General features: G+C 36.7%; 1 protein-coding gene across 1 annotated transcript in view; it reads left to right on the forward strand.

Annotated features, from left to right (window-relative positions):
* arhgap32b (Rho GTPase activating protein 32b) overlaps positions 1-12,654 on the forward strand; it is a 93,176-nt gene that overhangs the window by 17,202 nt on the left and 63,320 nt on the right. Inside the window, exons 3-4 of the mRNA XM_073823983.1 lie at positions 5,225-5,307; positions 5,452-5,536. Coding sequence (XP_073680084.1) covers positions 5,225-5,307; positions 5,452-5,536 — 168 coding nt within the window. The remainder of the gene's footprint in view (positions 1-5,224; positions 5,308-5,451; positions 5,537-12,654) is intronic.

Consider the following 12,654-nt stretch of genomic DNA (forward strand, 5'->3'; position numbering starts at 1 on the left):
GCTCACCAGGGCTGCATTTATTTAATAAAAAATACAGTAATATTTTGAAATATTACTACAATTTAGGGCTGTTGAGTATATTAATCGCATTCCAAATCTTTTTGGTCTCTCATGCTCACCAACTCTGCATTTATTTGATCAAAAATACACTAATATTGTGAAATATTACTACAATTTAGGACTGTTAAATCAATTAATTATGGTTAATCGCATCTAAATGTTTTTGAAGTCTCTTATGCTCATCAAGGCTGCATTTATTTGATCAAAAATACAGTAATATTGTGAAATTTTACTACATTTTAGGGCTTTCAAATCGATTATTCTTAATTAACCGCACCCAAATGTCTCTGAAGTCTCTTATGCTCAGCAAGACTGCTTTATTTGATCACAAATACAGTAAAATTGTGAAATATTACTACAATTTAGTGCTTTCAAATTAAATAAGTGCAGCCAAATGTTTTTGAAGTCTCTTTTGCTCACCAACGCTACATTTATTTGATCAAAAATACAGTAGTATTGTGAAATATTGCTATATTTTAGGGCTTTCAAATCTGTCACAATTAATAACATCCAGATGTTTTTGAAGTCTCTTGTGCTCAGCAAGACTGATTTAGTTGATCAGAATACAGTCGATTAGTCGCATTCCAAATCTTTTTGAAAGCTCTTATGCTCACCAACGCTGCATTTATTTGATTAAAATATACAGTAATATTGTGAAATATTACTACAATTTAGGACTGTTAAATCAATTAATTGCATTCAAATGTTTTTGAAATGTCTCTTTTGCTCACCAAGGCTACATTTATTTGATCAAAAATATAGTAATATTGTGACGTTACTACATTCTAGGGCTGTCAAATAAATCAATTGCGATTTAACTGCAATTAAAATGTTTTTGAAGTAACTTATGCTCACCAAGGCTGCATTTATTTAATAAAAAATACAGTAATATTGTTAAATATTACAATATTTTATGGCTGTCAAATCAAATAATCATGATTAATTGCATCCAAATGTTTTTGAAGTCTCTTATGCTGACCAATGCTGCTTTTATTTGATTAAAAATACAGTAACATTGTGAAATATTACTGCAAATTAGGGCTGTCAAAGTGATTAATTGCGATTAATCGCATCCAAATGTTTTTGAAGTCTCTCATGTTCACCAAGGCTGCATTTATTTGATCAAAAATACAGTAATATCATGAAATATTTCTACAATTTAGGGTTGTCAAATAGATTAATTACATCCAAAATAAAAGTTGTGATTAATCGATTTGACAGCCTTATTACGATTAAAACAACTCTCTATTTGAATTCATTTTAAAATGTAATTTGTTCCTGTGATGGCAAAGCTGAATTTGACAGCAGCCATTACTCCATTCTTTAATGTCACATGATCCTTCAGAAATCATTCTAATATGCAGAATTTCATTCCCATGTTATTTGCTGGGCAGTCATATTATTATTACTACCACATAATGGTTCTTGATTCAGTGTTCAGCCATGGCATTTTGCCATGCAATATGCAAGGTATAATGTACTCAGTTATTCATTACTGCAAAATACACCCTGACATGAAGCAGCTAACACATCATCTAACTTTACATTATTTTGCAATAATGAGCAGTGACATATTTGATTACAAAAGTCTTCTGATTGACCTATTAGCAAGCCGTGTGGTAATAGATGACCATATTATTAAGCTGCTCTGAAGATCTACAGCATCTATAACATTCTTTCCCCAGCCTTTGTTTAATACTGAATTAGTTTCAATTCATGATTATTTCAGCAGCACTGACATACTTGCATTCAGTGGTGCTACTAAAAAAAAAAACCTGTCTCCAACCTGTCTCTTGGCTGATGTTGTTTTGAGCACAAACAGATTAGCGAGGACATATCAAGGGAATCACCATGTATCGCCTCACTCGTATGACAAATTAATTTAATGCTCTTTGGCTCAGTTTTATACTATTGTGTACCAGGGTATTAATTGAACTCGTTAATTGTACAGTCAAGGTCATCAAGCTCCAGTGGCTGTCGTCTCTTCACTGTCGTGACCTAGTTTCACTGTCACTTATAGTGAAGTGAGACTGTGATGATCAACAGACTGGCTGTTGCGAATAACGAAACGGAACCAGATTTGGAATGGACCCAGTCGAGTTTTCACACCATGTTTTGCACCAGCTGAAACTGGTCTGTTCATTTGAAGGCTGCATGGTCAAGAGACTTTTATTAAGCCTGTGTCTGGCAGCTAAGAACCACACTTTCAAAGCATTATTCATATTTCATGGACGTTTCGAATCACTAGCGTGTTTTGTTTGGCCTTGCCAGATGACTGCGCGTCTCTCTTTTGGCTAGGCATCGAAGAGACTGGCAACAGAGTTTTATAAAGCATACCAGCTGTCAAATGATTTAGGAGGAGGGCATAACTTAGCCTTTGTAAAACCACAGTTCAGGGGCTTTTAGCTTTTTGGCATATGAGTTTAACCTGTCTTTGACCCTGTTGTAGCTTTTCTTTCTCCTTCCATTACTCAGCAGGTCTGTTTTATGGTGCCTACAGGTAGTCACTGAGGTTAAATGATATTCTTGTTACACTGTGCTGTTAACTTTAAAATTGGCTTTGTGTATGAGAGAGAGACTTGTCTCTTTAGCTCTTATTTGAACAGAAAAATTTGTGTAGAGATAGGAGGAGATTACACATTTCAAATATATTTTTTAATAATTTACCCTTCACAGGGAGTTTTTGACAAAAAAAGTTTTGATAAAGAAAACAGTAGTATTGTGAAATATTACTGCAGTTTAAGGCTGTCATATTGATTAATCGTGATTAATCGAATCCAACATAAAGCCCGCCCTACTACAATTTAAATAACTTTTTAAATGTAATTTGTTCCTATGATGCCAAAGCTGAATTTGTCAGCAGCCATTACTCCAGTCATTAGAGTCACATGATCCTTTACAGGGAGTTTGATTGACAGGCGATCTGACCAATCAGAATGCTGAATTCACCATTTTTTTTCCAACAAACAAACCAGACAGAAGAGTAGTTTAACATCGGTGCACTTGAACTTGAAAAATGGTGTGCATTGACATCTTTCTGTATTTAAAAAAAAAAACATAACATTTTGATGTTCATTTATGTTTATTTCATGTTATAACTAGTAAAGCAAAAGAGATTTACATGCTGCTTCAACTGAGGTGCTACAGCAATCTGTCTTGACACATTAAAGAGCTACAAAACTGTATTTATTGTTTAATTTTGATAAAAATTTTAAAGCTGAGACCTAAAGTAACCTGCTCTGTCTTGTCTGTTGGTGTGTTGTCAGTTTCCTCTTTGCTGTGCAATTTATTTTTCACTGCTTAAAAACATGATGCATGGCGTGAGAACACCATGGCTTGTCGGACATACAGTGCTTTGCAAAAGTATTTATACCCCTTCATTTTTCCACATTTTGTTGTTGCTGCCTTGGTTTAAACTGCTTACGATTACTTTTTTCCACATCAATCTACACTCCTTACACCATAATGGCAAAGCAAAAAAAAAACAAACAGGTTTTAACACCTTTAAAATGTATTAAAAATAAAAAACTTAAATGATTCCATTGCATAAGTATTCAGACCCTTGAAATTTAGCTCAGGAGCATTTATATTGCTTGTAGATTTTACTACACATGAGTGAAGTTAACCTGTGGCAAATTAATTTGAATGGTCATGATTTGGAAAGGTACACACACGTCTTAAAAGGTCTAACAGCTGAAAATGCATATCAGAGCAAAAACCAAGCCCTGAGGTTAGAAAAAAACTGCCTGTAGAGATCAGAAACAGGATTGGATCAAGCCACACATCTGGGGGAAGAGTTCAGAAAAAACTCTGAATTGAAGGTTAACAGAAGAATGTCTCCGTTAACCTTAATGGAAGAAGTTTGAAACAACCTGGACTCTTCCTGGAACTGGCCTCCTGGCCAATCTGAGCAGTTAATGGAGAAGGGCCTTGGCTAGAGTGGTGACCAAGAAACCTGATGGTCACTCTGGTTGAGCTCCATGATAATATGTGGAGATAGGAGAGACCTACAGAAGGACAAACATCACTGCAACACTCCACTGATCTGGGCTTTATGGTGGTGTGGCGAGACTCAATCCTCTCCTCAGTGAAGACGCATGAAAACGCATTCGGAATTTACAAAAAAGCATGTAAAGGACCCTCAGACTGTGAGAACCGAGATTCTTTGATCTGATGAACCTCAATTCTAAGCATCACGTTTGAAGGAAACCAGAAACTGCTCATCACATGGAGAGTACCATCTCAATAGTAAAGTGTGTTGGTAGCAGCCTCATGCTGTGGAGCTGTTTTTAGCGGTAGGGGTTGAGGGACTCGTCAGAGTAGAAGCAAAGCCCAGTGCACCGAAATATTAAGATGACCTTAATGAAAACCCAGTCCAGAGCATTTAGAACCTCAGACTGAGCAGAAGTTCACCCTCCAACAGGACAATGAGTCAAAGCACACAGCAAGATTGGTTTATAGACAACTCCTGAATGTCCTTGAGTGGTCCAGCCAGAGCCTGGGCCTGAACCCAATCAAATATTTGTGGAGAAACCTGAAAATGTGCATCTACCTCTATCCAACCTGACAGAGCTTGAGAGGTGAAGAGGTGAGGAGAAGAATGGCAGATAATTGCCAAATGCTGATGAGCAGCGCTTGTGGCATCATACCCAAAAAGACTTGAAACTGTAAAGGTGCTTTAGCTAAGTACTGAGTTATAGGTATGAATATTTATGCAATGTTTTTAATAAATTTATGAAGTTGTGCCAATTCTGTTTTTGCTTTGTCTTTATTGTGTATGGAGTGTAGATTTACATGAGGCAGCAACATAACAAAGCGTGAAAAAATGAAGGGGTATAAATACTTTTGCAAGCCACTGTAGCAACAACTTTGTGATTTTTGTAGCTTTTTGATTTCTAAACTTCTCAGTAACTCTTTTTTTTCTGAGTTGGAAACAACTAGCTGGATGCTAAAGAATTTGAGTTTTCAAACATTTCTTTCAGAGAATGATGAAAACTTTGTATCAAACTGTGAATAGTTTTATAGAAAACGTTGGCCCTAGTGTGAACAGACCATAACTATGCAGTTTGGTGAGGATGGGTTGTTGGAATGTGTCTAGGGACATACTGTAGAATGTCATATCCCAATCATGCATTGAAAAGAAGCATGTGTATTTTTCTTTCAGGCACGGAGTGCTGAAATTCCAGAGCTGAGCTCTGAGCCTCTCATGCGCTGCACCGCCAGCATGAAGGTGAAGAATGTCAAAAAGTAAGTGTCAAACATTCACACAACCAAAGTCACAAAGGCTTCTGCAAAGTGCTTTATGTCCATATTGGCAAGCAGTCACTCAATGACAAGCGCTCATGTTTACACTAGCTGAATATTGAACTCAGTGTCCTGTGATCTTTTCAGGCTCTCATTCACCAAGGGCCATTTTCCAAAGTTAGCCGAATGTGCCCACTTCCACTATGAAAACGTTGACTTCGGAACAATACAGGTAAGGTCTTAAGCCCTTAATAACAGTGAACTTGCTTCAACTACAGAGTGAACCTCAGTGACCGGACTTGAAAAGGACAGTGTTGAAAATAAGGCACATGGGAGATTAAATTCTGATGTGCATGCGTGTTTGTGCAATGAAATGTCAGGGGTGTGCAGATAACACCAAAATGCCACAGCTGGGAGCGGGACAGCAGCACGGCTCTAATGCAAGGCCCTGGGGGATTGAAAGTGAAGATCAACATGATTTAATATCGCTACAGCAGCAGTAGCACTCTTGCAGATGACTATTTCGTCTGCTGGAGCTGGGTATCGCCAGCTTCTTCACAATACAATACACATTGCAATACATATGTCACGATTCAGTCGTGATGCGTCACTATATCATAATTGGATCTCGATTGAAACTGCGCCAAAAGCACCACATAAAGACTCAGCGTGACGGCGGGAGAGTGTGAATCCGCAGTGTCAGTTTCAGTCTCTTCACTTTTGTCCAGGATTGTGTCTCACGCTGAGAAAGACCAGTTTTAGAGTTTGCACTTTTGGCGACATGTTGCTTCTCTAAATGTAGCAAATTATATGAATAAATACATGATTTTTAGGGTCAAAAATGTATTTGTTTTTTAGAGTAACTAATGATTTTACTTGTAAAAATGGTTTGGTAATCCATGCCGATAAACAAATGTCTTTCATCGACGAGGAAAAGGTAAAAATTTTTTTTTTGGTCATGACTGCTCTCTCTCTCTCTCTCTCTCTCTCTCTCTCTCTCTCTCTCTCTCTCTCTCTCTCTCTATATATATATATAGTTGAAGTAAAAAAATTACATACACCTTGCAGAATCTGCAAAATAAGAGGAATCATACAAAATGCATGTTATTTTTTACTTAGTTCTGACCTGAATAAGATATTTCACATAAAAGATGTTTACATAGTCCACAAGAGAGAATACAAGTAAATTTTATAAAAATGACCCCATTTAAAAGTTTACATACATTTGATTATTAACACAGTGTTGTTACCTGAATGATCCACAGCTGTGTTTCATTTTTGTTTAGTGATAGTTTTTCATGAGTCCCTTGTTTGTCCTGAACAATTAAACTGCCTGCTGTTCTTCTGAAAAATCCTCCAGGTCCCACAAATTCTTTGTTTTTTCAGCATTTTTGTGTATTTAAACCATTTCCAACAATGACTGTATAATTTTGAGATCCATCTTTTCACACTGAGGACAAATGAGAGACTCATGCAACTAATACAGAAGGTTCAAACGCTCACTGATCCTTAAGAAGGAAACATAATGTATTAAGAGCCGGGTGGGGGGGTTTTGCACTTTGCTTTTGAAGATCAGGGTAAATTTAACTCAATTTTTTTCTTCTTCTGGGAAACATGTAAGTATCTTTTATAGCTTCTGAGAGGGAAGTACTAAATGAAAGAAATATGATATTTAGGCAAAATAAGAAAAATGCTCACATCTTCATTCTGTTCAAAAGTTTTCACCCCTGGCTCTTAATGGATCATGTTTTCTCCTGAAGCATCAGTGAGCGTTTGAACCTTCTGTAATAGTTGCATATGAGTCCCTCAGTTGTCCTCAGTGTTGAAAAATCTGGATCTCAAAATCATACAGTCATTGTTGGAAAGGGTTCAAATACACAAAAATGCTGAAAAACCAAAAAATTTGTAGGACCAGGGGCCAGTTGCATAAACTTAGTCTTTATGTTAAGACAGTGTCTTAAGAACTCGTTTGACCAGCTAGCAGATAACTAAGGGGTAATCAGTCTTATATTTTGGATCCAACTTAGACTAATCTAAGTTTTTATGTAACCAAATTTTCAAAAATTTGACCAGTCTTAAAGAAAAAAAATGAATGACTAACTTTTAAGTCTGTCTAAACCTTTTATGCAACTGGCCCCTGAAGATTTTTTTCTAAAGAACAGCAGGCAGTTTAACTGTTCAAATATAAAAATTCCTAGCATTCAGTAAACTGGTTGTGATGAAAGCAAATAATTGAAAGTTGAAATTATATTCATAGCAATAGATACAAAAAATGCAGACACAGTGTTTCCTGTAAAGATGAGCCAGCAAGTATTTTAATACGATAAGCAAACGTTCTGCAAATATGCCTTAAATGCCTGTCTACTTAAGTTTGCTTTAAAGGGGGGTGGGGTTGTGAAGCATTTGACTTGTTGTGAAACACATGACTCGTGAAGCATATGACTTGTGTCCCCTGAGTAAAAGGGTGGGAAGCACTAGGTCAGAAAAGTGTGACAGCTTAGGTCAGCGCTGTATGTGGTGACTTTCGGTCTGAGTAAAAGAACTCAACACTCTGGAAAGGATTAGAGGGCATTTACAGGACATGTTCTCCTTTTTAAAAACAGGTAGACAGGGCACAGACGGAACCAGAATAGCTATTTTTAACTTGACTATTGCATCTAAAATCATGACGGTGCTAGACCTGATGCAATGACACATTTGTACAATGCCCGATGTACCCGATCCTACTTTCGACATTCATCTTTTGGAATAGAAAAGAAAACATTACTTTGTATTGTATTTGTATTTCAGACTAGGTGAATAGGTTCAGCTTCAGTGTCTTTTCAAAATTGCTGTTCCCTTTCGCGTATTATACATTTCTCATTATAAACTGTATCAAGGCTCAGTGAAAGCCTAAAAGGATTGGTGGGAATGCTGAATAGCGCCTTGTTGTGTAGGGACAGGAGGTGGGGTGGTGCGACAGTGTCGGAGATCTCTGTGCCTCTGTGTTTGGGATTAAGGGTATAATGGAGCGCTCACAGAATGAGAAAATAGATTGGCATGGTGTCGAGGGCCAGACAATTGGGAGGGAGTGAAGCAGTGGTTTCTTCAGGGGGCCTTCACACTGAATAGTAATCCTGCTTTTGGAGGAATTGCCCTGGGAAAGCCGAAATATGAGACAGCTATTTCGCATTCAGATGCTGCAGCGTCAACAATATTGCTGTTTATGGATTATTGTTGATATTAGATTGTGTAAACCATCAGGTTGTAGCCTGCACTGGCGTCCAGTAGAGGGCGGCAGCTTCCTTCTTTAACAGTTTGCAGCCTGTTCTGCTGGGTACCATGGCGACAATGAAGAACATCAATAATTCTCTTTACTCCGCTACATTATCATGGTTTATGCACAAAACACAACTAAATCCGGAGAAGTCTTGCAGCCCTGAATGAATGAGCCTGTGGTTGTACGACAACAGCTGGCATGGATACATCAGCCATGTTTGCTGTGTTCCTACCAGAACCCTGCATGTCATCCTTCTGCTGGTGATTTATGAATGGTTTGTAATTACAGGCAGATCACTGACTGATACTCCCAAAAGAGCAGCAGAATGACTGGCTTTCTCTGCATTCAGAAACAGCTCCAGAGAAACACTGTTGTCCATGAGTCTTTTGTTGAATGTGTTGCCATGATCTTATTGGTACCATATTTGCACATTATTTTTTTGTTTTGGTTAATATTAGGTATTTGCACATGCTCGTTTTACATATTTTGGTTTGGTGTCTGTATTTTTTTGTTAGAATTTTAATGATAACCAAGGCTGTATTTATTTGAATCTGATTAAGTCATTATTTTTCTTTTCTTTGCATACAAAAAGTGTTCTCGTAGCTTCATAACATTTCGGTTGAACCACTCACGTCACATGGACTATTTTAACAATGTCCTTACTACCTTTTTGGGCCTTGAACATGTCAATTGCGTTGCTGTCTATGGGTTGTTGACGTGACATGGCATTTTCACTGTCCAACAAGATGAAAATTAATATAATTATTGTCATTATTTAAAATGTAGTAAATTGTTAAACATTTCTTTGTCCTGCATTAACCTGTTGTTATAAAAGCTGTAGTGTTCTTGAATTTAAAAAAAAAAACTTTGAGCCAAATGTCAAAATCGTCCTATGGTGTGGCTCTCAATAAATTGAACCATGCTTGAGTTAAAAAAATTTCAAAAAATTGTATCAATTAAAAAGAAAAGCTTAAATTTTTTAATAAATACCTCCAGCATAATTGTACAAGTGTCTGTTTTAGTAAATGGCAATCATTTTTTTCATCCATATATTTCTGAAAGCGTATGAACTTTTAATTAGTTGAAGGACCCCATTAATGATCATGTTACTGAAGCCCCTTGTATAGCCATGACTTGTGCACATGGTAAATTTGTCTCACAATTGTCAAATATTTACCTTTTTTGTAACCACTACAAAAGTGTTACATTTTGTTGTCCTTTGGTGTGACACCCCTAAATGGCATTTTTAATTAAAAACTGTATGTTAAACTACATAATCATGGAAAATTATGCAAATGTGTCTTGCTAACCGCTAATGACAGGTTAGCTTGGAATAGCAAGGTCAAAAACGGCTGAAAATGTCCTTTGGTGTTACAGATACTGTTCTGTACTGTCACACCACAGGACAAAGATGTCACACCAGAGGCAGAAGCTTGTTTATTAATTAAATAAGAATTGTTTTTTCCCTTTTGTGTAACATCATGTCCTGTGGTGTGACACACATTAAAGAACCGCAGATTTGTTTTTTATGTCAAAACATCTTTAAAAACCATTTGAGCATTTCAGAAGGGGAGATACAAATATCACTCATCTTAAAATTGTATAATGTGTAATTTTCAGCAGTTTTAAATGGATGACAGCAAAGTATGTCTTAAATATGTCCAACAAGTCATGGTGGAAAAATTATGTTAATTATAATTTTATATTAAATAGATAACACTATATAAAAATATGTGTCTAACGATGAAGATAAATCTCTTTCATGTTGTTTGTATATTATTAAGAGGTTTTTTTTCTTAATTTATTGCTATGTTACACCATAGGACAAATTAATGGTACAGTTCAGTAAAAAAAAGAAAAAAAGAATTGGAATTAGTGACCCTTTATATTTTCTGAACTTCACAGACTACTATATTCTGGTTGAAATAAGTGGGCTATATAAAAAAAAAATGCAAATCATCCTCTTTTGAAATCTTCAGACATGTTAACTGTTTTGGACTATTTTATGAACGTCCTTACTACCTTTCTGGGCCTATGTGGTAGTTGAGTTGCTGTTTATACAGGGTCAGAAAGCTCTCAGATTTCTATAATATCTTAATTTGTGTTCTAAAGATAAATGAAGGTCTCACAGGTTTGGAACAAGATGAGGGTGAGTAATTAATAACAGAATTCTGTATTTGGGTGAACTATCTCTTTAATGTGTGTCACTAAGGGAGGTCTTTATGTCCCCCACTGCTAAACGTTTAGCGATAATCGCTACATTGCTCACGTGGCATTGACCCTTTTGTCTGTAGCATCACTCATTGATTTTATAGCTGTTGCACTGCTGTGCATGGTCATACGACATTTCTTTTACCAAAGTATGGTTTGGATTTTCCTAAATGCTTTATTTTTGTGCCTTGCTCTGCTTAAGTTGCTTGACATTAAACAGTTGTGGTTTGAAGCTCCGGAGGTGACTTTGCATTTGACATCTAAATTGTGTTGTTGGATACGGTGGCCAATTGTCTGTTGGTTTATGCTCGCACACAATGGAAGGCTTGTCTTCTGGTTCCTTTCATTGCCGTTGCTCAGCCCCGTACCGCAGTGTGTGGTAACTGGCACCGTCCGCTCACCACAGCCAGTTCAAGACAAAAGCACTACTTAGATTCAATTACAGATATGTCTTGAGTTCACCAGTCGCTCAGGAATGTGTGCCGGTGACACGTGTATGTTATCCCAGTGTTCTGTACTGGTACCGGAGGAAATAGTTTCCATAGGCACCCCCCGATGGTAAATGAGTAAAAGCAGTGACCGTGTTTTTAGTGTGCCACTGTCCCTTCCCCCATTTTTTTTGCTCCAGGCTCATATAGCTACTCGGTATACTCTCTGGATATATGACCCCTCGACCCAGAGATTTCATTGGGTCGTTCCTGTGCCAGGGAATGTGCTCAATGCCCAGCATTCGCTGTGGTCCACCTCTCTTTATAATCTATGCTTGGCTGTCTCAAATCAGTTACACCTGCTGCATTTTTAGAATATTAAGTAGTCTTGGTTAGACTCTAACCAAAAAGTAATTTATATGCAGCATGGATGTGGGAAGCCTTTTAGCTCGAGTGCATGGTGTATTTTTCCTATATCGTTCATCGGCCGATTTTAATGGAAGCCCATTTCAGCAACTGAATAAAAAATATAGGCAATTGCAACGTTTTTTTTCTCACAATTCTGACCTTCTCACAATTGTAAGGTTACAAATTACAATTCTGACTTTTCTCAGAATTGTGAGATATAAACTCACAATTGCAAGTTATAAAGTCAGAAATGTGAGATATGAAACTTTTTTTTTCATAATTGCAAACTTTTATCTCCAAATTGTGATTTTTTTTTCCTTAGAATCGCAATTATGACTTTAAACATTTATGTCAGAATTGTGAGATGTAAACTTATAATTCTGAAAACACATTAGTCTATTTTTCCCCATTAAAATTGGAATTTATAGCTCACAATTGAGAAGTCAGAATTGCAAGATATAAACTCGCATTTGGAAACAAATAGTCAGAACTGCATTATATAAACTTAGAATTCTGACTTTTTTCTCAGAATTGCAAGGTTTTATTTAAAAATTGTGACCTTTTTTTTTTTAGAATTGCATTTCTGACTTCATAAGTTTATAAGTCAGAATTGTGAGTTACAAACTCGCAATTCTGAGAACATGAATCTATTTTTCCCCATTAAAATTGGACTTTATAACTCACAGTTGCGAGTTTATATCTCACCATTCTGATGAGAGTGAGATTTCAGCAAATTTTGGAAAATTCAGAATTGCGAGATACAAACCCACATTTGCCAAAAAAAAAAGTTAGAATTGTGAGTTTATACCATTGTGAGATATAAACTCGCAATTCTAACTTTTTTTTTTGCAAATGTGGGTTTGTATCTCGCAATTCTGAATTTTCAAAAATTTTCTGAACGCTAGAAATCCAACTACCTAGCTCAGCTAGGTACAGGTCTGCCAGCGCTTAGTATCGTGTAGCCAGACCTTCAGATTGACAGCAGAAGGCCTGGGGACTTTGGCTGCTTTGAATGGCCTAGGATCGCCCAAGAGGACATATGAC

Source organism: Garra rufa, chromosome 19 (assembly GCF_049309525.1).
Source record: "Garra rufa chromosome 19, GarRuf1.0, whole genome shotgun sequence".
Taxonomy (NCBI): domain Eukaryota; kingdom Metazoa; phylum Chordata; class Actinopteri; order Cypriniformes; family Cyprinidae; genus Garra; species Garra rufa.